The sequence below is a fragment of the Phoenix dactylifera genome, chromosome 14, assembly GCF_009389715.1.
Source record: "Phoenix dactylifera cultivar Barhee BC4 chromosome 14, palm_55x_up_171113_PBpolish2nd_filt_p, whole genome shotgun sequence".
NCBI lineage: Eukaryota > Viridiplantae > Streptophyta > Magnoliopsida > Arecales > Arecaceae > Phoenix > Phoenix dactylifera.
In genome coordinates this window covers 15,533,887-15,559,651 of record NC_052405.1, presented here as the reverse complement: position 1 = coordinate 15,559,651, position 25,765 = coordinate 15,533,887, and the positions used below count along the sequence as shown (strand labels likewise).

The 25,765-nt window shown below is 35.5% G+C and overlaps 1 protein-coding gene across 2 annotated transcripts; it reads left to right on the top strand.

The window, feature by feature from the left end:
- The first annotated feature begins 19,560 nt into the window (after nt 1-19,560).
- On the top strand, nt 19,561-23,641 carry LOC103710819 (small ubiquitin-related modifier 2-like). Of its 2 annotated transcripts, none has more exons than XM_008796718.3 (3): nt 19,561-19,791; nt 23,115-23,264; nt 23,362-23,641. In XM_008796718.3, the coding sequence occupies exons 1-3, from the start codon at nt 19,714-19,716 to the stop codon at nt 23,440-23,442; spliced, it is 309 nt and encodes a 102-aa protein (XP_008794940.1). In that variant the 5' UTR covers nt 19,561-19,713; the 3' UTR covers nt 23,443-23,641. The 2 variants fall into 2 exon arrangements, with proteins under 2 accessions (XP_008794940.1, XP_038989743.1); XM_039133815.1 differs by lacking the exon at nt 19,561-19,791 and adding an exon at nt 21,621-21,718.
- Nucleotides 23,642-25,765: the final 2,124 nt, after the last annotated feature.

Here is a 25,765-nt window from a genome sequence, read left to right as displayed (position 1 = left end):
TCTTGATATTTAACAATTCTTATGCTTTCCTTTTGGAGCTCCTAACACACCATATATATATATATATATATATATATATATAATCTCACCTCCCTCCTCTAACTCTGTTGATTGAGTTTGATACTTACTAAAATCTCATGTTAACTCCTCAGACTCCACCTCTACTCTTTCTCTCTCCTTATTAATTGGACTCTCTAAATTCGTCTACTTTCTAAACTAACCTCTTTTTCTTTGCTAGTCTTTAGCACATGCATTGCACTAGAAAAATAAATAGAGAGAACCAATTAAATATTGAAAAACATGTAGAAATATATAAAGTAGTTCAATGTTGAAAGTGCCCAGGGAATCCCTGCACTTGAAAACTTGAAAAGTTGGGCTTCCTAACTATTAGATAAAAGATAAATCTTAACACAAAAGGTCGGAGTTGAAAAGAATATGGGACCCATTTGGAAGGAACAAGGGTAGAGACGCATCCCTAGGGTTTTCATTATATTATAGTATAGACTTCCCAATTTCTCTAATGATGAAGATTAGTTTGGAAATTGTTAAAGGCATAAGCATTGACGAGGCATACCACATGGATTGCTACTTGAAGTGCCAAAATTTTCAAATCTTTGGGTTTATTGAATTGATGATAGCAATAAAGAATTTCATGCTCAAGAACATCATTTGGGAAAGAGGATTTAGGAGGATATATAAGAGATAGATTGTTGAGAAGTTTTTGAATCCCTTGGGAAGTGAGAAATCAAACTCCAAGAGCATGCAAGGTATGGATGGGTTAGGTATGTACTTATATGTACCGATTAAGGGAAATAGGTTGAAGATGAATCATAAAGGCAAAATTGACTCTGGCTTGAAGCATGGAAGTGGAGATCTCTCCCCTTTGTAGGCAAAGTTACTTTAATTAAATCAATGCTATGTTTAATTCCAATTTATGTTTAATTTCAATTTATGTTATTTTCAGTACAATTGTCCCTATTTGTTTCATAATTTGGTTCAATTGAATCATTCGGAACTTTTTGTGGGTCATGAATATAATAGCAATGCTCTTCATACTATATCCTAGAGATCTGTATGTAAACCAAGAGAGACTAGAGATTTGGGTATCATTGATATTCAATCTTGGTGGACTATTTTGATCTATAAAACTACTAGGAGAATGGTGCTAAGGCCCCATTTGGCATTAATTTGTAGGGTTAAAAGTGTTTCTTGGAGGGTCAAAGCTTTTTTGGATAATTTTAAGATATTTGGTAAAAATTTTGAAACAGATTTCTGACTCCTCCAAAAACTAAAAATAGTCTACTGGGGAAAAGCTCTACCTGAGATGCATCAAAAAGTTAATTTTTTAGATGAGAGATTTGGGTTTGAGTCTCAACAACAAATTTTTTAAAAATAAATTTAAGAATAATTTGTAAGCTAATAGTACTATATGATAATAGTTTTTGATAGTATAATATATATTATAGCAATATAACATAATATAATATAATAATATTATAAATTATATATCATAATATATGGTATTATAATAATATTATATTATCATTTAATTATATTATAACAATACAATCATTATATTATTATCATCATATTATATAATTGTTACGGGGGAACTTAGCCACCATGCCCCACGTGACCGGCACGCGCGCCCAGAAAGACTACGGCTGCCCCTTGATCCAGCAATCCGACCTCGGGTCGGATATCTTCGGCTCCGCAGTCCGACCCCGAGTCGGCTGCCCCTTGATCCAGCAATCCGACCTCGGGTCGGATATCTTCGGCTCCGCAGTCCGACCCCGAGTCGGTTGCCCCTTGATCCAGCAATCCGACCCCGAGTCGGTTGCCCCTTGATCCAGCAATCCGACCTCGGGTCGGCAATCTCTTGACAACAACAGACTGTTCTCCTGAGGCACGCCGCGGCCCCCTGCTCCACTACTCCCTGCAACGGCCGAATCCGGCGCTGCCCCACGATCCCCTGTAACAACCGTACGAAGCGGAGCTCCACTACGCCCTGCCATGGCCGTACCCTGCGCTGCCCCACGACGCCCTGTAACGGCCATGTCAGTGGCAACCCCATCGTGCCACACGATGACCAATCCCCAGAAAAACCCCCCAGCCTGATATATATGGGGCTGGGGGGGAAGGGGGAGGGTGAGCAAGATTCTCCATAGCATCATCTTACCTGCTACCTCTCCTTCTCCTTCGATTCCCTCTAACTTGATCGTCGGAGGGCCCCCACTACCCCAGTGGTGGTGCGAGGCTTGCTTGCAGGTTTTCCGGCGGAAGGTGGAGCGCAACCAAAGTAATTCAAAGGGAACCCCGTTCACACCGCTGTGCCAATCGTTCTCGGTTTGGACCCCCAGCAACAATAATAATCATGTTATATTACTTTATAACACTATCTATTAATCACTAATTCTTATTGGCCAAACTAATATTACTTTACACCTTCCAAAATTCAAGAAACCAGAGATCGAATGTTTTAAACAAAGTCATTATTTAGCTTCTGTTTATGTTATCATCTCCTACTATTGTATCATCATTCTTTTTTAAATTTAGCTTTAACGAAAGGTATATTTAATTGGTTAATAATGATATATTTACTGAGATAACAGGATGATGTCCAGCTTTAATATAGGTGTTGGTAGCTGCTAACAAATTTGCCAAAAAAACTTCACTTCCTTGCTACTGAAGCTATTGATTCTCTATAAATAGATCAAGTTACTATTAAATTCCGAAGAATAGGAGTCTATTGAAGCTCATCAATATGAACAGGACATAGTTCTTCACAAAAGCATTGATGCACTCCCATTGTGGGTTATTTTTTAATCTTCTATTGATGTAGATGTAGCCAACTCTTGTGGAGAATTCACTTGCATGCTTGCCATGCATTTTTCCCTTCTAGAAAGATTTAGAACTTTGTCCGAGTTAGACGCTACTAACTACAATTGTGAAGTAGATATCATCGTGTTGCAAAGTCTTCTTCCAAGGTGACAAGGATGAAGCTTGACTCGATAGGGATTACTAAGTCTGCTACTTTTGAAACCTCTAGAAGCGCTAAAAGATTTTCCACAAAATTAAAATGTTCATTGTATGTTCCTTAAACCTCTATTACATCAAAAAGATGGTGTTTTCCTAAAGTAGGTTGGGTACATTTCCTAGCATGGGAAATGTAGGAGGTGCAAGATTTGTTTGATGTAGGACAAAAGTATTTTTAGCATAAGAAACAGATTTTTAATATGAAAGATAACAAAGCAACATTGGTAATTCTTCTAAAAAAAGATTATTAGTACTAATATTTATTCATATATCCTAACATGAATTTTTTATTCAATTACTTTAGTCACATTTTAAGGAAGATAATCAAAATATTAAATATATTTATTTTTGGTTAAATTATTTAATTTTTATTGATGTGATGAGTTGTAAATTGAATAACCTAAGAAATTAGTATCTCACTTTTGAGCAAGAGAGCTAGCTACCTAAACACTTTTATAGATCTTGAAAATGAATATAGCTATACATGTTGCTCATGTCTTTCCTTTCTTTTGGATGCATTTTTGTGTATATATGTGCTAGTATGTATGTGTGTGTGTGTGTATATATTTACAAGTGTATTTACACACACACACACACATATATATATGAATCAAATAGACTACTCTCCTCTTAAGAGGTGAGGGTATTTACTCATCACAAGTCCAACATATATGTATACATACATACATGTGTATGTACGTATAACCATCATGCACTATTAATGTGACAAATAGTGGTGCACCAAGTTTGATCAATGATTACGAATTATAGGCCAAGGGTTGTACTTTCAAGCTTATTCAATATGATTTTCAAAGATTTAATCAACTCTAGTGCCTCCATAGCCTTCATTTATTGACGAATGTTGTTTGGGATTTCTATTTAAAATAAAACTAAGGTGTAGAAAGACAAATGCATCCACAAAAAAATTGATAGTTTGCTACATAATATTGTATAGAGAAACTAGTGTCCTCTTTTAGCAAATCCACTTCGGAAGCTAATGGCATGGCTCTTATGAAGTCAACTAGTTTTTTTTTTTTTTTTGAATTATTTCTAGCATAGATCATTATGTGCACCGTTGAAGAATACATGTTGTGTTAAACCATTCATAGATCCAACAACAACATAAAGTCTAGGTTATGGTTCACATCTACAGGAAGACAACATGAATATCTAGAGAGGCATCAATATCAATGTTCAAAAAATTAAGGCAATTAAAAGAAATATTTGTAGAAAGACTAGAATATTCAAAGTTACTACTACCATATTTTTACATCCATTATTTTAGTGTTGTAACTTGTAAATACATCATGTAGGAAGTTCAATGACTTGAGGAAGTTGTGATGTTCTAGGAAACTCAGTGATAAACATTGTGGATAAGAATTTGGTTATAAGAAAAGTTAGTTTTTTCGACAATATCTAATAAATATTACTTATAAATAGGAGTGGCAATTTATGACCCGACCTGTCAACCCGATCCTCAAATGACCTACTTTAAGTAGGTTTAGGTTTGACATAAATGGATTTGGGTTATAAATGGGTCAACCTATCTAAACTTGGCTATTAAATGGGTTAGATTTAGGTTTAGACCTTTGATCCAATTAACCTATTTTGACCTATTTAATAATTAGGCCCGACCCATTTAACCCATTTATAACCGGTTTAACCCATTCAAAATCTACTTAACCAATTTTTGTTCTATTTAATCTGACTCACTTAACTTGTTTAACCCATTTTAATTCATTGTATTTGTTAAAAATCTACTGAAACTATTTAACCTATTTAGCCTGACTTGACTTATTTAATAAATAGGTTATGCAAGTCAGATTAAAATACCTACTTAATGAACATACCAGGTTCAGATCTAAATTTTTGACTAATTTAATAAATATGTCGGATTCAAATTGATATAGTTTTTTAACTCGACTTGCATCCAACCTGACTCACATTTGATTTGACCTGACCCGATTGCCACCCCCCACCTATAAGCATAGTAAGCTTCATAGTAGTAATATTTTCTTAGAAGCATAATGAAATTTTGAATAGGTATAAGGAGGTTAAGCAATCAACAAGACCACCTATCACTACAAACATATTAAGAAAAAAATAAAATTCTAAAGTTATATACTAAAGTATAATAAAAGAGAATTTGTTACGTATTCCAACCTGCTATTCCCTCACGTGGAAGCCATCTAGTAAGCGCCTGTTGAAGGAGTCCGGATGCAGTTTATATTCTTTAGCAAATTACCTAGTTTTCTACGATTCCCTTGATTTCCTCTATTTTAGTTGTTGCACGTTGTATTTTCCGTTGCTGTATTGGCTATAAATACAGCCACAGGAAACCCAATAAGGGATCATGAAATTAATTCAAGTTCTTCTCTCTCTTCTCTTTTCTCTGTCTCATTCTTTTTTCCTCCTCTCCAAATTCAAACATAACATTTTTTGGTATCAGAGCTAGGTTTTTGCCATGGATACCCGTGGGAAGACAAACGTGAATTTTGCAATGAAGTAAATGAAGCTTGAGCACATCATGAGTCGAACTTCGATCAGGTGAATACAAGTCTGCAGATAGTCCTGACAGAAATACAAGCCCTGCGCTCCACCAGAAGCCCCCACACTTGTCCATCAGAAGTTAATCCCCTTGCTCAGGAAGGATCCTCGCACCATCCACATGCCACACTGTCTGCTACTAGCTACCACCATTCACCACCATCTTCACTCAAGCTGCAGTTTTCGAAGTTCAACAGAGAAGATCCAATAGGGTGGATCTACAAGGCCGAGCAGTATTTCAAATACCAAGGCATTGGAGCAATATCTTCGTTGTTTTGCAGGGTCTCAGCCGAAGAAGTGAGTAGAATGTATACCATGGGCGGAATTCAGCTACAACACCTCTATCCACTCAGCAATAAAGATTACTCCCTTTGAGGCCGTCTACGGCAAACCGCCGCCAAGCCTACTAACATACATTCCGGGGACGACACAAGTATAGGCTGTGGATGAGTATCTCCAAGATAGGGACCGAATTCTAAGGAAACTCCGATGCAATCTGCAACTTGTCAGAAACAAATGAAGACCCAGGCCAATCAGCATAGGCGCGAGATTTCGTTTAATATAGGCAACTATGTCTACTTCAAACTCTAACCTTACTGCCAGACTTGTGTTGCATTTCGTGGATCTCTGAAGCTTTCCCTTTGCTTCCATGGCCCCTACAAAGTGATTGAGCGGGTGGGACCTATGGCCTGTTGGAAAAAATTTAAATGCGCACGCGACCCGAAATTTGGCCGCGTGCGCGTTTGAGAGAAAAAAAAAGAAAGGGGTAACGCCCAGCGGGCGTTACGCTTTGGAAACGGCCGCGGCCGCGGCCGCGTGCTCGTTTGAAAACGAAAACGCCAACGGGCGTTTTCGTTCGCATTAAATGGACGCGTGCGCCCATTGGCGCACGTTGCGCGGACGCGTCCGCGGAAGGCGCGGACGCGTCCGCCGAAAAGACCATATTGCCCCCGATTAAATCCCTATATAAACCCCTCCATTTCATCTCTTTAGAAACACGAAAAATTTCAGAAAAATAGTGGAAAAATTCTGAAAAAAAATTCTTCTCCCTCTTAGCCACTTCCAAATTTTATTTTTATATTTTTATTCAGTTTATTTAGTTCTTTTCATTCCGTTCTTTGCTGGATCTGCAAGTTCGATCGGGTTCGCTTTGACTTCTTCCGAGACGTGCCGAAGAAGAAGTTGTAGGGTCGTCGTATCTCCGAGAAGGATTGCCGGGTGACCCGTACGTGGGGGCAAATACTTCTTTGGGACAGCGTCTACGCGCTTCGACCTGCCTTCAATCAGGCTACTTTCTTCTACTTTTATTTTTAATTTAATATTAGTAGATTTGTAGGATTTGAAATTCTATAATATAAATTTATTAAATGCATAGATTTATTTTGTGCTAGAATAGATTTATTTTGCATTAAAATAGAATTATTTGGATGCCGAATGATATGCATGTATATTATTCCCTTTAAGATTTTCCATTAATTGAATTAATAGAATTATTGTTTATTTATATGATATATTGCTAACAATCCAAAGAAGTATTTGCTTTTGTTAGTAATATATAATTAATTAAATTTTTTTTATTACAATTGTGGCATATTAGATTTTAATTGCAATAATTGTTTTTGCTAGCACATCATTAATAATAAATTATTCTAAAGAGGTAATAATTTGGTTAACTTCCAAGAGGTTTATTATACCTCCATTTGGACTCCTCAAGGAGTAATTTCCAGATCTCATTCAAACGGGAAATTCGGAAATTGGTTGATACATAATAATTAATCTATTGAATTGACCTATTAGATCTCAATCAATTATTTTAATAAAGGAATAAATCTTTTAATTCATTGAATTGACTTATTAGATCTCAATCAATTATTCTAATAAAGAAATAAATCTTTTAATTCATTGAATTGACATCTTAATTACATAATTGATTTGCTACAAAATTAGTAATTAATTATTCTAATAAGAAAATAAATCAATTCTAATATATATAATTTATTGAATTGATAAATTAGATTTCAATTACAATAATTGTTTTGCTAGAATTAAATTTAGTAATCAATCGTTACTAATTCGGAAAGGTCAAACGAAAAATTCAAAAATTAGTTAATTCGTTTAAATTTGCATTTAGGTTATTTTAAATATTGAATTTGAGTGATTTCTAGTGATTATATCCACTAACTAATAGTGTCTAAGAAAAGCTTGTCAAAAAGGCATACGTGCCTAAGAAAGGCTGGTACTTAAGTGAGCCTAGTGCTCCACCACCGATCTGGAGCTGATCTGGCTATTAGTTTTTTGGATATATCAATTAGACATCCAAAGTTCAATATAAATATTACTGCAATCTTTTGACATAGATTTTTTTGATTTCAATCAGGTTTCTGTCACTATTCTGTAACCCTGATCCTATGGCCTCAAACACTAGTGACCATCTTAGTGCCAAACCTGAAAAATTTGATGGCCATAACTTTAGGAGGTGGCAGAACCAAATGCGGTTCTGGCTCACCACATTAGGGTTAATCTCAGCCATAGGTGAAAGTACGATCGAAGTTGATAACGGGTCCAACCCAACTACCTCTTCCAACACTGAACATTCTGCCTCCACTAGCACACCCTCTAGGACACCTGATGAGATAGATTCTCATTGTATCCATAGAATTCTAGGTGCTCTTTCTGAGAGGCTGTATGATATCTATTACACAGCCAAGAGTGCCAAAGAACTCTGGGACACCCTAGATAGCAAATATGGTCTTGATGATGCTGGGGTAAAGAGGTTCAAGGCCTCCGATTTCAATAAGTTTAGGATGGTGGACTCAAAGCCTATGAATGACCAAATTCATGAATTTGAAACCCTGATCCACCAGCTTAGGGCTAATGGAACCAATTTGGATGAATCATTCCAGGTAGCCTGTTTGATAGATAAACTACCTACTTTCTGGTCTGATTTTGCTAAGACCCTGAGCCATACCCAAGGAATTCTCACCCTAACCCAAGTCTTAAACTCCATTAGGATTGAAGAGCAGCATAGGCTCAGAAATAATACCTCTACTGGATCTAAAAATAATGCATATAATGTAGAAGCTCCTCCTAAGAAAAATCAGAACCGACCCTTCCGTAAGAATTTCAAGAAGAAACCCTACAACCCTAGAAACCCTAACCACCACTACAATGGGAAGCCTATTCAATCCCAGGAGCAGAAGAAGAAAAAAGAGGAAGGTGGTGCTCGTTTCTGTTATGTGTGTGGTCGGACCAACCATTTGTCTCCCCAGTGCTTCTATAAGAAAACTGCACCTCTTCAATCTAAGAAGAAGGGTCCACACACATCCAGTGCTCAAGTCAACATGGTGACTTCCGGCGCTGGCTCCTCTGAGACAGCTTTCAGGTCTGTTTCCTTCACTCCTGAAGTTAACATGACTTTACAATCACTAGATTGGTGGATTGATACCGGAGCTGGTATTCATATTTGTTCGGATCGCTCCTGGTTTTCTTCTTACCAGATCTCAAGTGGAGGAGCTGTGATCATGGCAAACAGCTCGGAGGCGCGTGTGTTAGGAGTAGGACGTGTGGACTTAAAGCTTACATCTGAAAAAGTCCTGTCCCTGCACGGCGTCCAACATGTTCCAGTTGTTAGGAGAAATCTCATTAGTGGTTCCTTGCTTGTCCAGCAAGGCTTTCGTCTTGTTTTTGAGTCCAATAAGGTTGTAATTTCTCATGGTGTAATGTTTATTGGAAAAGAATTCCTTAGTGAAGGATTGTTCAAGTTGAATGTAATAGCTCCTTTAATAAATGAAAATCATTTGATTATGAATATAGAACCCCCTTCTATTTGGCATGGTAGATTAGGTCATGTAAATTATAATTCAATTAAGCAACTTATGAACCTAAATCTAATACCAAAAAGTGATCTTAAGAACCATGAGAAATGTCAAATTTGTGTAGAAGCTAAACTCCCTAGGAAGCCTTTTAAATCCGTTAAGAGGGATTCAGATCTATTAGAGTTGATCCATAGTGATGTTTGTGACTCTGGTAGAACTTCTAGGGGAGGTAACAGATACTTTGTAACATTTATAGATGATCTATCGAAGTTCTGTTACATCTACCTAATTAAAACCAAGGATGAGGTGCTCAGCAAATTTAAAATTTTTAAGATTGAAGCTGAGAACCAACAGGAAAAGAAAATTAAAATTCTTAGATCAGATCGGGGAGGTGAATATACATCAAATGACATAACTCAATTCTGTGAAGATCATGGAATCATTCATGAAGTGACTGCACCCTATTCTCCCCAATCAAATGGAGTAGCAGAAAGGAAGAATAGGACTTTAATGGATATGGTGAACTCCATGCTTATAAGCTCAGGAGTACCAGAAAATTTGTGGGGGGAAGCTCTTGTTTCAGCCTGTTATATCCTTAATAGAATTCCCTCTAAAAATAATGATCTAACCCCATATGAAGTTTGGAAACATAGAAAACCTAATCTTAGCTATTTAAAAGTGTGGGGGTGCTTGGCAAAAGTAAAAATACCTGATTTTAAGAGAAAGAAAATAGGCCCTAAAACAGTGGATGCCATATTCATAGGTTATGCAGCCAATAGTAATGCCAATAGATTTCTGGTAATAAGTTCAGAAATAAATGATATTAGTAACAACACTATCATAGAAGCCAGAGATGCAACATATTTTGAAGACACCTTTCCACTTAAGACTAGAGTAGATAGCGGTATAGCTAGTAGCTCTAGTAGAATAAGGACAAGAACAATAGAAGTAGAAGCAGAACCTAGGAGGAGTAAAAGATCCAGGATAGAGAAAACATTTGGAGATGATTTTTATACCTTCCTAATAGAAGACTCTCCAACTACCTTTGAGGACGCAATGAAATCTTTGGATTCACCTTTTTGGAGAGAAGCTGTGGACAATGAGATGCAATCAATTATCCAAAACCATACTTGGGAATTGACTGATCTTCCTCCTGGTTGTAAAACAATAGGATGCAAATGGATCTTTAAGAAGAAACTTAGGCCTGATGGCTCTGTAGATAAATTTAAGGCTAGATTAGTTGCCAAGGGCTTTACTCAGAGACCTGGGGTAGATTTCTTTGATGTTTATGCACCTGTAGCTAGGATAACTACTATTAGGGTCCTTATAGCATTAGCCTCCATTCATAGATTAGTGATTCATCAGATGGATGTTAAGACAGCTTTTCTAAATGGAGACTTAAATGAAGAAATTTATATGGACCAACCAGAGGGATTTAAAACCCCAGGCCAAGAAAATAAAGTTTGCAGACTAGTCAGATCTCTTTATGGTCTTAAACAAGCACCTAAGCAATGGCATTTGAAATTTGATGAAACCATAATGACATTTGGATTTGAAATCAATAGCACAGACGAATGTGTATATCATAAGAGAGTTGGATACAAATTTGTGATCTTGTGCCTTTATGTAGATGATATACTGATCTTTGGGACAGATCTTCAGATAATTGATGAAGTAAAACAATTTTTAAGTCATAAGTTTGATATGAAAGACTTGGGACAAGCTGACTTAATTTTAAATACCAAAATAATTAGAAGTGCAAATGGAATTGAGTTATCCCAAAGTCATTATGTTGACAAGATACTCAATAAATTTAATTATTCGGATTGTCAGCCTGTCTCTACTCCCTTTGATCCCTCTACACATCTTAAGAAGAACTTAGGAACTCCTATCCTTCAAAGCCTATATGCTCAAATCATAGGCTCACTAGGATTCCTAACAAACTACACTAGGCCAGACATAGCATATGCTGTAAATAGACTTAGTAGATATACTGTTAATCCAAATAGAGATCATTGGACAGCATTAGAGAGAATTCTTAGGTATCTTAAGGGTACCAAGTCCTATAGTTTGCACTTTAGTGGGTTTTCTGCTGTTCTAGAAGGCTATAGTGATGCCAACTGGATCAGCGATATCTTAGATGTTAAATCCACCACAGGATACGTCTTTCTCCTAGGAGGTGCTGCTGTGTCTTGGAAATCCACCAAACAAACCTTAATATCTAGGAGTACCATGGAATCTGAACTGATAGCTTTAGACACTACTAGCACTGAGGCTGAGTGGCTCAGAGATCTACTTATAGACCTTCCTGTAGATGAGTCACCTTTACCACCTGTCTCCTTACATTGTGACTGTAAATCTGCAATAGATAAGTGCAACCAAGAAAATGCCAATATAAAAATGAACAGGCACTTAAAAGTACGTCATAAATCATTGAAATATAAATTGAAAAATAATGTTATTGCCTTGAATTTTGTAAAATCAGAAAATAATTTGGCTGATCAGCTTACAAAAGGTTTATCTAGAACAGTGGTTCTAGAGTCGTCGAGGGGGATGGGGCTTAGCCCATAAAGATAGATCACCACGGTGGGAACCCAACCTTAAAAGGTTCAATGGGTAGAAACAAACCGAAGTGTGACTAAGAGGAGCACTATTTTATGTTGTCCTCATCCCTATGGCGCTAGTGCTCATAAAAGCAAGCGGTAGGATGAGTTCGTTTGTATAACTCTTAATGAGTCCGAGACCCAAGAGGCAGGAGCTTCCTTGCTAGCTTCCTTATTAGGACTCACCTATATGTGCAGTCGTGAGGCCGCGATTATGGGAAATGGGCGATTCCCTAAAAAGCACATGATAGATATCTGCGCATGGCCATAACAGCGCAACCCGCTTAGAACCCAGATCGGGCTATATTATGTGTGTTGTTGATTTAATCTGAGCCATGGACCGAGGTTCAAGGTTAAGACCACCTTGGCTCCACAGATGTAATCAATTGTCACTAAGTGAAGGTTCAAACCGAAAGGTACCTACACCTATTACATAATATAAGATATCCAGCATTTTATTTTGATTTTAAAATTATTTAAATTTTTTGTGGGGGATTGTTGGAAAAAATTTAAATGCGCACGCGACCCGAAATTTGGCCGCGTGCGCGTTTGAGAGAAAAAAAAAGAAAGGGGTAACGCCCAGCGGGCGTTACGCTTTGGAAACGGCCGCGGCCGCGGCCGCGTGCTCGTTTGAAAACGAAAACGCCAACGGGCGTTTTCGTTCGCATTAAATGGACGCGTGCGCCCATTGGCGCACGTTGCGCGGACGCGTCCGCGGAAGGCGCGGACGCGTCCGCCGAAAAGACCATATTGCCCCCGATTAAATCCCTATATAAACCCCTCCATTTCATCTCTTTAGAAACACGAAAAATTTCAGAAAAATAGTGGAAAAATTCTGAAAAAAATTCTTCTCCCTCTTAGCCACTTCCAAATTTTATTTTTATATTTTTATTCAGTTTATTTAGTTCTTTTCATTCCGTTCTTTGCTGGATCTGCAAGTTCGATCGGGTTCGCTTTGACTTCTTCCGAGACGTGCCGAAGAAGAAGTTGTAGGGTCGTCGTATCTCCGAGAAGGATTGCCGGGTGACCCGTACGTGGGGGCAAATACTTCTTTGGGACAGCGTCTACGCGCTTCGACCTGCCTTCAATCAGGCTACTTTCTTCTACTTTTATTTTTAATTTAATATTAGTAGATTTGTAGGATTTGAAATTCTATAATATAAATTTATTAAATGCATAGATTTATTTTGTGCTAGAATAGATTTATTTTGCATTAAAATAGAATTATTTGGATGCCGAATGATATGCATGTATATTATTCCCTTTAAGATTTTTCCATTAATTGAATTAATAGAATTATTGTTTATTTATATGATATATTGCTAACATGGCCTACAAGCTAGATTTTCCAGCAGGATCACTGATCCATGACACCTTCCAAGTCATTCTCCTGCGCAAACACTTGGGGCCTATTGCTCCCACCTCCCCTGATCTCCCCTCAGTAGCAGATGATTCTACTATTCTCCCTCAACCAGAATCCATTTTGGCTCGGCGAGAAGTACAAAAAGAGAAATACTACCCGAAATCTGAAGTTATGATAAAATGGGTCGGCACCCCAGTCGAGGATGCTACTTGGGAAACGGAATGGCGATTCCGGAGGGCCTACCCCAGTTTCCGTCCTTGAGGACAAGGACCATTCGAGTGGGGGGGGGGGGAACTGTTACGTACTCCAACCTGCTATTCCCTCACGTGGAAACCACCTAGTAAGTGCTTGTTGAAGGAGTCCAGATGCAGTTTCTATTCTTTAGCAAATTATCTAGTTTACTGTGATTCCCTTGATTTTCTCTATTTTAGTTGTTGCACTTGTACTTTCTGTTGCTATATTGGCTATAAATACAGCCACAGAAAATCCAATAAGGAATCATGAAATTAATTCAAGTTCTTCTCTCTCTTCTCTTTTCTCTGTCTCATTCTTTCTTCCTCCTCTCCAAATTCAAACATAACAAAGTTTCAAATAATTAGCTTCACCCATGAAGAATAAATCTAACTACTTTCAGGCCAAATTTGTTTATATCGTAATTGTCAAGCAAACAAATATAACTTAGCTTATCATTTGGCTCTTGCCTCAGAAAAATTTAGTAAAAGGTTACTCAATGATTTTTTGATTCAATTACTTCATTTATAATATTAAATTTTTGTACTATTTCTATACACTAAAACTTTAATTGATAAAACTTCTAATCATCCTATTGATATGCAAAAAGTTACATATATGTCTTTGGAGCTTTGATGCTCTAACCACTCTCATGTTGAAAGGTTTTGTATTTGAATGGTTAATCAACATGTCTAAGTTGATTAAACAAGGCTATGTTTGTTGGATCAAGAAAAGCTGTCATATTTATATTCATGACTTGTGAGACATTTTGAACTAAAGGTGCTTTTAAGATTGTTTAGCTAACTTTAGATATTCTATTGAATATGCCAAAAAGTATCCATCCATGAATCAAGTTGAGGCATTAGAATTGATTGAAGCCTTAAAAATATATATATTGAATGAGCTTAAAGATATGTTCTTAGCCTTTTCTTAAAATGGCTCATAACTATGGTCTATATTTCGTGCATTGCTATTTGTTGCATTATTTACTGTATGACAGTACTAGCCTTAGTATTTGAGGCAATTATTTATACAACTCCAAGTAACATCACTATTATAATTTGATAATCTATACTTGTAAATTTTTTTTTTTTGCAAAGCTAATATGGGTTTGAGCTTTCATTGTTTTTGATAAAAAGTTTAAGAATATGTTAGTATTTGCATTGTACCTATTATAAACTTAATGTAAGGTTATCTTTCCTTTTGTTCTATATGATTACTACTTAGAAGATGAATATATAAAAATATGGATTACGATTACTATTGCTAGAAATAATGTGGGTTGTTTCATGGGACATGTTATGCAACTAGCTAAGGTATTTGTGAGTTGGTTATTTTGATGGATAAATTAAAAGAAACAAAAATATAAAATTGAAATAATGAAATAGTTCTATATTTCTCAATTTTGCATATAGCCTTTGAGATACCTTAATTATAGTCCTATAGCATGATACTTGTGACATTAAAATTAGTACACTAGGAGCCTTTATTCTAAGAAAGTCTCAATCAAGGTTTTAAATAGAGGTGCTATAATTGTTACAACAATTTGAGCCACCACTTGTTACATTATTTAGAAAAATTATTGGGAGAAAAATGATGGCCATTACTTTTTGTCATTGACAATTATGATGGACCATTACCATTATCCTTGGGCATGTAAATATGAACCTTATTTTCTATTATTTTCCATTACAACAAACTGCCATAACCAAATAAGAGTTGTTATTTATCATACTTTTTACAGGGAGACTTTTACAAATTTGTTAATGAGAGGGAGAACCACTATATAAGGACCTCTAGAGGCCTTACTACTCTTCCAAGCTACTTTCTCCTACCAAAACCTCTCGAATTAACCTTCAACCAAAATTTTCTATTTCTAGTTCCTTGGTATTATTTAAATCTAATAGAGGCTTCATTAATCATTTAGTGTTTATTATAGTTCAACATTTTCGCATAGTTATACCCTATTTCCACAACCCAACTGGCAGTTGTGAGCAAATGCCCACATAGACAAAGTTAGGAAGAATCGGAATATGTGATAGTTACATGACTCTTGCTAAGCTTAGCAAGGTTCAGCCATGGTAAATCTCACTAAGTACGAAACCATAGGCCAAAGAGACAAGAACTCAACCATTGACCATGATTAGCAAGCCGAAGGAACAAGACTTGGCCGTGATTGAAGTGAACCTCCAAAACTGCCGATGATCATGCTAATGTGGATGGTTACTTTGGATCAACGGTTGTCTTAAAGTTATTATGTTGCGCATAAATAAGTGGAATTGTAGTCTAAGAGGAACCTTTCGACCTTCGATTAATTAATTAATCTTATGTCATCCTATCTTTGCATCAGCTTTACTTTATCCTACAGTATATTTTCTAGTAGAACTCTATCTTAGCTATAGTACTAACTTAGATCTCTCTTATCATAGTCTAGGCTACAGTCTATGATAATCTATCTTCTTTGGATGATATTGTGATAATAGCGAAAGATCTTGAAGGTTAAGGCTCATGGATCCACACTACTCTCATTATTCTTTCTTCAGTTTTTTTTTGGCTATTGTAATGCCGTTGGTATGTCCACATATCTGTCTACCCTTTGTTCACTTATCAGACAATATGAGAAAAGTCTTATGCCAAACATACACTCATTCTCATACCTTACATCTAAAGTTTGTCCACTACCCAAAGTCCATGAAAGGTCAATATTTAGGCTGATAATTTTGTAATATATTCACCGAGACATTTGTTTGGAGAATAGTGTGTTATAATTTTTATTGTTAATTAGCTCATATATATCTTGGCTTTAAATTATTTTATAGATTTATTCATTATTTAAATTTATTATAAATTATTTACTTTAATAAGTGGTCATTAAATTATCCTAACTATGCTCTCCCCTCTAGTACAATATGGTCTTTTGGATAAAAAATGGGATAAATTAATCATCATTATTAATATTTATCCAAGTTATGATCAAGAATTGATAATTTTAATGTACATATGACATTGATAATTAATTTATTAATTTGATGTTAAATGGACATACCTTGTTCATAATATGCTCTCCACCTGCAACTTATCTCACTTTGTGAATCAAAAATAGATTAGTACATTGTCATTTATAATAAAATTTTTAATACTTGAGTACAAATGAATATATCTCATTCAAAAAAAAAAACTACATATGAATATATTGTTAATGTAAACATTTGTTTTATTAATATATGATTATTTCTTCCATATCTCAAAAAATTTATAATAATGCTTCTTTATCTAGTTATTTTTGTGATAATACATCATAGTTCATATTATCAATTAGCTAAATACATCTATATTCTTAATAATTATGTTGATTTAATATTATTTTAATTTCTCATAAATTATGCACTTGTATAGATCTCGATTAAATTATCCTAAGTATGGTTTTCACTCATGGTGCGATCTAATCTTATAGATCAAAAAGGGGATAAATTAATAATTATTTCTTAATATCAATCTATTTTATCATATCCTTTTATAATTGTGTTCGATTAGATAGGTATATAGTTTGTTAATTCACTAATTAGGATATTAAATGACCATATCTTATCCAAAATATGCTTCCCCCCACTATTAGAGGCACATTTGGCTTCAAACTTGAGATATAATTGTTCCAGTAGGATGCTAAAAAATAATTCTCAATGAATGCAAATTATTCACTCCTACATTATCATCAGAATTCTAAAAGCAGCATGCATAGAAAACAAATATATTTTATATTTATTTATAAAAATAAAAAAGTTTTTTTGCATGTATACCCTCAAAATATACAAAATTGTATGAATACCCTCGTAAAATTGCTATTTGCATATATACCCTCATAAAATACTTATTTTGCATGTATGCCTTTTTTTTTCTTTTTTTATATATGTACCCATACCATCTAATACCATTCAAAACTAAATGATTTAAATTTGAAATGACCGAAATACCCTTACTGGTAGATGCGCAAAAAGAAAACTTTATAAGGACATATGCAAAGAGCAACTTTGCAAGGGTGTTCATGCAATTACGCATATTTAGGAGGGTATATACTTAAAAAAATATAATAAAAATGATCAAAATTTGGTATAGATATTTTAGTTGTTCTTAATAAAAAAATATGGCAAAAAGGAATTAATATTATCATGTCACATTATCTCATGTTAATATTAACTTTTATAGAATGAATTATATTGCTTTTATAAAATTCTTGCCTAAAAAACAAACAACAACTCAATATTTACAAATTATTAAAAAAAAGTTTTACTAATCTAAGCATTTATAATTAATTTAAATTTATTTATTCTTTTAAAAATAATGAAGAATATATAGATGTCATAGATTTAATAATGATAATTATATCAAAATTAAATAGACAATAACATTACCAAAATGATCGCCTAATATTTCAAATTGATCGAGTCATAAGCTTAAAATAGAAAAGTAACAATGTAGCTCAATTTTTTTTTGACCTGTTGATCCATCTGAATCATAAAAAATTTAGCAAGTTTTAGTCGAGTTTTAATCTTTTTTAATAAATTTTTTGAATGTATACGCTTCTAAATATGAGAAATTGCATGAATATCCTTATAAAGTTGCTATTTGCGCGTATACCCTTATAACTTTTTTTGCATATCTACCCATAATGGTATTTCAGTCATTTTAGTTTTAAAATATTTTTTTAACGACATTAGATGGTACGGGTACATATGCCAAAAAAAAGTATAGGTCGAAGGATATACATGCAAATAGTAATTTTACGAGGATATTATTATATTTTTATATATTTAGGAGGGTATACATGCAAAAAATCTAAATAAAATTATATATTTCAGAAGATATTTTAGCCATTTGCATCAAACTCAAACTTTCTTCTTGCAAGCACAGAGGCCCATTCTACCTTTAGTCTGTCCAGGAAAAAAGAAGATCAATACAAGACTACTTTCCAAACAGTATTGAAGTTAGGTGAAATTTTTGAATTAGATCGGTCTACTTTGAAATCCGATGGTGTTTTTCTTGCTACTATGACTTTTCCCAACCACGATTTTTTATTCCTTCCAGGCATTTCACCTGGAAATAATAAATTCTAACGATACCAAATAAAAGAAAAAGTGGGTTCCTTTCTTCGCGCAATCTCTTGCTTTGTTCCTATTTCCTCTTCCTTCCCTTCTTTTTCCGCCGCTGCTCGTCATTGGCAGCTAAAGTTCTACTCGCCGTTGGGCAATTTTAGGCATCATCGAACTCTTCTAAGATAATTCTTGTACGTGCATGTCATATACTCGACTCCAATGATAAAAGATGTTTAAACTAATAATTTTGAATAAACAAATTCACAAAAAAATATGTTTAAAGGTATAGGTTGGTCTCAACTTAACCCAAAACTAATTGACCTAATCTACAGATTGTGTTGTAATATAAAAGCTTTTCATTTCCAAAATATACTTAAATCAAATTTTTGTATCCGCTGAAGAATAAAAGTTCTATCTTGACTATAGTTCAAGAAAAACTATTTCATTGTATGAAGAAACATTTAAGGAAATAACACTATTATTTTTTGTTAATTCCTCTTTTCAACTGTTAACTTTATGAAGAAATTATGTTGAAAAAATTGTATTAATGGTTGGGAATATACATAATGCTTTTATCTTCATTATGTCAACCATTATTTCTTTTTTTTTCTTTTTCCTTGCAACATTGTTTCAGCTACCATATTTGATTTTTTAAAGAAATTTTCTATATTTATATATTTTTGTTATTTTGATGTTATTAATTCATGAATGTTTTAAAAATTCAATGGTCAAGATATCATTTGCATAGAATGTTTTATGCTGTCGTTTGCAAGTGCAGTTTTCCAAATCCATCCACCCCAGTCCCAAATCCACTGGCGGACTCCAAAAACTATTAATTTTAATTTTGATTTTTTTTTTCTTTAAAAAAAAGCAAAGACGAGGGACGAAGGGCTCGCGTGGACTCGTTCGCTCCTCTCCTTCTTCTCGCTTCTTTTCAGGTTGGTGTAAAACCCCAGAAGGCGAAGGAGGGGTTTGTCGATCGAAAGGAGGGATTTTTGATCGAGAAATCGAGTGAAAGAGGATAGAAAATGTCGGGGGCGGCGCAGGAGGAGGACAAGAAGCCGGCCGATCAGGCAGCGCACATCAATCTCAAGGTTAAGGGCCAGGTATAAGGTTTCTCAATCCATTGCAGCGATTTTTTTTTTTAAATTCCTTTGAATTATTCTCTTTAGTTTGATGCTATATTGTAAGATCTTGGTCCATCTTTTTCTCTTATTTCTATTTGGATCACTGGATTATAGTGCTGAGTAGTACTACTGGTTTGATCAACTATTAATTAATTCATGGAATCTGGATGTTTTTTTAAAATATTCGAAGAAGGGCGATGCTTTTTTGGTTGTTTAAAAGGCCTCTGCTTCGTGGATAGTTCTAGTTGTAATACTAGTTTCTGCGCTTTTGATCTTAATGTGCTGGGTCTTGTTCTTGTTTAGAACCACCTAGCTTATTTGTTTGAAAAAAAAATCTTATTACTATGGCTGTGTGACATTGCTGGCGAGCAATTGGTTGTGGGATTGCTTGGTTTTGGGAATTGTAAAATGTTTTTAAATACTTTTTAGTATTGCCACACTGCTAAATGCGGTGGCTTGAGCTGACAAGTTCAATGGCCCGAGTTTGAGTCCTGGAGCAACCACTTTGTGTAAAAAAAAATGCTCAAGGTTAGGTCCGTCCCTGTTTGCTCTTCTGAGGATCCCAGATTATTGGGAATATAACTGGGTAATGGCATTTTTTGGCTACACCACTAAATGCCTTTTGTATTTTTGGAATGAGTTATGTCTAGGAGTGCGGAACACACTGATGGGTTAGTTGACTTAAGTGTAAGGATCAGCATACTACTGAGGAATAGCCATAATACAGGAAGTTCAGGGTGCAGCTGTAATTTTTTTCTTCATTTTTTTTTATTTTTTAATAAGAGATTTTATGAGAGAACCTATTTAAAATGTTTGAGGAGTTGGCTGGAGGGTCTGAAAAGATGAGGACATAATCTAGAAAGCCTTGAAGGAGGTTTGGAATAAATTCAGAATGAAGTATTTACCCTTTTTTGCCCCTTTCCTTGTAGAAGTGAGAATTTGTGATTGATGATCCTCTGTTGCTGTTGGACTTGTTTGTGTTGAGATATGCTCCCCTCGTGAAGATACCTGTTTTCTTTTTTTTGGCTGAATGTTCTCTACTTATGGATTAGGGCATAATGATTACAGTCCCTTTTGAGAAATAAATAAAATTTTATTAGGTAATGTAAGTCTTATCACTTAGTGATAGTGTGGAGAGGGATGAGGTAGTTACAGTTCTGTAACATTAGCTCTGAGTTGAACAATGACAAGGAATGATACATAAGTTTACAGTAGGGGGCAGCATTTTTTTAAATTACTTTGGCAACTTCCACCAATTTATATGGCCATGCAGAAGAACCACCATTCGCTCAAGGGTTAGTGGTCTCTCTGTTGGGTTAAATCTATAAAGGAGTTGCTGGACCTATCAACTCGGACTGCCACCAAAAGTGAGTGAGAAAGAGTGGAGTTGCTTTTTTGCAGAACAGTTTTCCTTGACTACTATTCTTGTTTAGTCAGACATGAGTTACCTGTTTGCTTCAAATGTATTTCTCAGTCATTCTAAAATTTATTGAATCCATGTAAATTGGCACTTTAAATTGAAGAATGAATTGCCAAACTGGGAAAGGTAGCTACCATTCATATATTCAAACTCAGGAGAGACTGTGATTGTTTAATAACCTTGCACAAGAAGGGTAGTATTCCATGGCTTATGTCAAGGTTGTTAAAATACAGAGTTTTTAGGTGGAGGATGGTTAATAATTTCTGGATTGCTTGTGAGTGTCCTTTTTTCCATCCCTTTGAAAATTTATTCTAGCATAGCATGCAATTTGTATTGAGCTACCATGAAACAAGGTTGTTACAGTTTGTATATTGCTTTGCAGCCTGATACTATGACGAGGCTTTTTTCTGCTACATGATTATACTTGGGTTACCTACAAGGGCGCTTTCCATTGATGAAAAATACCTGACCGCATGGTGCTGCATTGTGAGGAACTCTTCTATTGAACATGATGTCTTGGTTGTCATAATTATGACATTTTATTTTTTTAAAATAGCTTTGAACTATATAATTGTTTGTATTTGCTTCTCAGGGATGAAAAGAAATGAACTGGTTGTTTTTAAGTGGGGAAAATTAAGGTGAATGGAGAATGGCGAAGGAAATGAAAGTTTTCCTTTGTTGTTATTACTAGAGGACTGCTGGGAAGCCAAGCCCTAGGTTGCTAAGATCAATTTCCTGTTTTTTTGTGCTGATGTCAACTGGATCCTATCTGAGAGAAAATACAACTGGCATCTCTAGTTCTTTGGTAATTTGGGACTGAATACCTAACAAATTCTTCCACAGAGAGTGGGCAGTTTCCTCCCACTGGAACAGATGGATAGATCTCTCTACTTATGTCCCATTCCCTTCTGTGATTCTATTTTCTTCCTCGTTTCTTGACATGCCTCAAGCTCTGATAGGCCTTTTTTGTTCAGAAATGTTTATAAAAAAAAGAAAAAGAAAAAAAGAACAAGTTTAGCAAGGGAAGTACCCTATTTCAGCAAATGTCTTAGGCATATATCTCAATCTGAATAACTACATCAGGTTGGATAAAATTTTTTCCTTATTTAATTTCAGAGGTATAGGGTAGATGGTTGAGTAAGGGTTGCAACATGAATAGATTGAAGAAGAGGTTCATTTCACGTGGTTTAAAGGGTCTTGTGGGTGTAAGTGTGCTCTAGTTAAGTAGGCATTAGTCAATTACGTATGTTAAGAAGCTGAGAGCTAGTACTCCTGAACGAAATTCTGTTGATCATTGACCAATAAAAAGGCGTGTCAATGGGTGTAGGAAGCTAGGGCATGATTTGTTAGCATTTTTTCTAGGTCATTTGTCCTTCGACCGACAGTAAAAATATTGAACCTTGTCAACAAGCATGTGCAATGCTTTGTGCTCGAATTCAGTATCTTAGTGATAAGGACGAACAAGCAGGTCCAAGCAAGATTGACAGAAAGTAGCATGCTTGGGGTCGCATTTGTTTATGGGATGTTGGGCTCCAAGTTATGCCATGTATGCCTATAACCCTTTCCAGCACTTCTTAATGTAAGTGCTTTTGTTTTATTGTTTATCAACATATGTTGGCGATTATTCTTTCCCTTTCCTGTTCCATTATAGTCCAGATGTTCTTTTTGGTGTTGTTACTAAAATGATGAAAAATGTCAGAGTGCATAAGTATAGCAGAGAAGGTTACTATTTGTTTGTTAGTCAAAAAGGGCTGTATCTATATTTATGGTTTAGTATCTTAAACTACTGCTCTCTAGTTTGTTTAGGGGTTTCTTTGTAACTTTCATATGCTTTTTATCTATCCACATATTGTTTTTCCATGACATTATCTTTGTTATGCAGGATGGGAACGAGGTGTTTTTCAGGATCAAGCGCAGTACTCAGCTACGGAAGCTCATGAATGCATACTGTGACCGACAATCAGTGGATTTCAATTCCATTGCTTTCCTGTTTGATGGCCGTAGGCTGCGTGCAGAGCAGACCCCAGATGAAGTAAATCTTTGAATTTCTTGCATTGCATATATGAAAACATAATCAAATTTCCCTTCAGATTTTTCATCTTGATATTTTTTCCTTTGATATCTATCAGCTTGAAATGGAGGATGGGGATGAAATTGATGCTATGCTGCACCAAACAGGCGGTGGTATGGAAAATGTGGATATCTTTTAGTTTCCTGAGGAGATTTGCGAACCTTTTAACGCAGCTAGTGGACACGGTGTTTGGTTTGTCTTATAGTTTAGACCATGGAGGCTTGTTATCTGATTATGAACATTGAAGCATTATTTTGTGTTTTTGAGATGGAATCCTTGTTGAAATTGATATGCTTTTCCCTAATTGTTGGAAGATTGGATATTTTCATGTTGCCGTTCCAACTGTGCTACCACCTCGGTGGCAGCTGCTTGCTATAGTTCAGCTTATTCTTTTTAAGGAGCATACTGAAAAAAAAAGATCTAAAATTCAGAACAGCCTTCAAACTTGAAAAGATAGCCTGAGATCTATCTCCAGTTTTTGACCGATTTCTGATGTACAAAGTCACGGATCCGATATAACTGGTGCCGAGGTTACCTCGAGATTATGGCATTGGCATATAACTGTGTTGGTAAGGAAGAACTTCTTGTTCAAATATAAGAACCTAATAGATATCTTATTCAGCTTGGATAATTCAAACTTTTGTGTCCAGAAATTGCATACTAGGATGATACTTGCCCTAAATGCTGGTGCCAGTGCATTATTTGCGCCTTGTAGTTGAGCTTACTATACCACAATTCATAGTTGAGGCACTGCAAAGGACCATTAAGGTTGTTGCAAGGTCCAAGAATGGTTCATGTCTCGTTTCTTCTCTTTTCTTTTTGGAGCTGAATGTTGCATGGAAAAACATGAAAGCTGAAATGCTTGGGTATTTCTAACCTAATTATGCGGCAGAAACCAATTTACCACATCTTTAGATAATAGGGCAGCTTGATAGCTGGTATTTTGTTACTCATCTGGTCATCATGTTTGTTATAATCTACCAAGGCTATGCTCACATCATGATGATGGAGAGATAAAATCATGGTATGCTATACCAGCCGGAACCCACTTGATATGTTAAAAAATTTCGTATTATACCGTACCAATATTGTGCTAGTGTGCTGCAGATACAGAGTCTGGTACCGAAACAATGAACTTTGGATGGATTATTTACATTTCAATTTTAGTCTCCAAATCAGCTTTTTTTTTTTTTTTTTCGTTTCTTTGTTGGGTAGTTATGATTCAATTGATCATGTAAAGTTGATTCATAGAACATTGGTCAAGTTCTCACAGCACTTGGCTATTTGGTAGAGGTCTGATGAGGATCTCCAACAAGGTTTCATGAACCAGAATCATCTCGTCTTCCCTTATCCATTAGTAATGAGCTTTACAGCAAGGAAATATAGCCCACTAAAAATTGGAGAAACGGACTGCCAAGCACACAAGCTTTGCCAAGTTCTATATTCAATACCATAGGAATATGCAATCATGATTGTGAGAACATCTTTTTCGTGCTTACAATTAGAATCTTCATACTATTCCTTCTTATTCACTAGATAAATAGTCCATAACATTCATTTGCTGCAACACACTGATAGCAAATAGCAGGAAATACAATAATTAAGAATTCGCCATAACGGTGTTAAGCAACTACAAGTGCCATGTTAAAAGCTTGTTGCAAGTTTACCACAACCCTCAACAGGACAAATCAAAATTCCTTCTTCACCCTTTCAGCAAGAGTACAACCACTGAGCTGAGAAATAGATCTGCTACAAAAAAAAAAAAAAAAAAAAAAAAAAAGAGAAGAAAAGAAAGCACCATTGTTGGAGCTGAAGTGATTCCTCAAAAAAAAAAAAAATCACAGAATCTCATTCCAACCCTCATGGAGTGCTTCAGTAACTTCTCAACGCATTGGCTGAAACATGTCTGTTCCAGCTTATCGAGAGACTTGTGGTTGGCAATCCATGCTTCCAAACCCCCTCCTGCTTATTTTTAAGCCATGCAGACCGAGCATATTCTGATATAAATGGCTCATATATTCACTACGACAATCTGTGCCCACACCTAGTCCAAATGGACTTCCTGAAATTGTCATTGTGCTAAACAAGAAGGACCTCCACTCACCCAACCCATAGCTGTGAATAACAGATCAATCAGAACTAATTCTGGCTCTGGAATCCCACAATTTAGATGTATTTAGAAGTCGGCGAGATGCTGACCAGAAGACTGGAGCAAAATTTTAACCATCAAGAACTTACCTCAATGATTCTAATTTAGCTTCTAATCTCAATTGTGTCATTACCAACACCATATCATTTGCAGATAACATACATTAAATGCCCTACCAATTATCATCATTAAATTCACCATATGACATGCATAGACAGTTTTCATCTTGTGCCAACATATGGGCCAAGGGCCCTTATGAATGGAATTCCATCTTTTGCCACTACTAATGCTGATCACTGCTCTTTCATACATT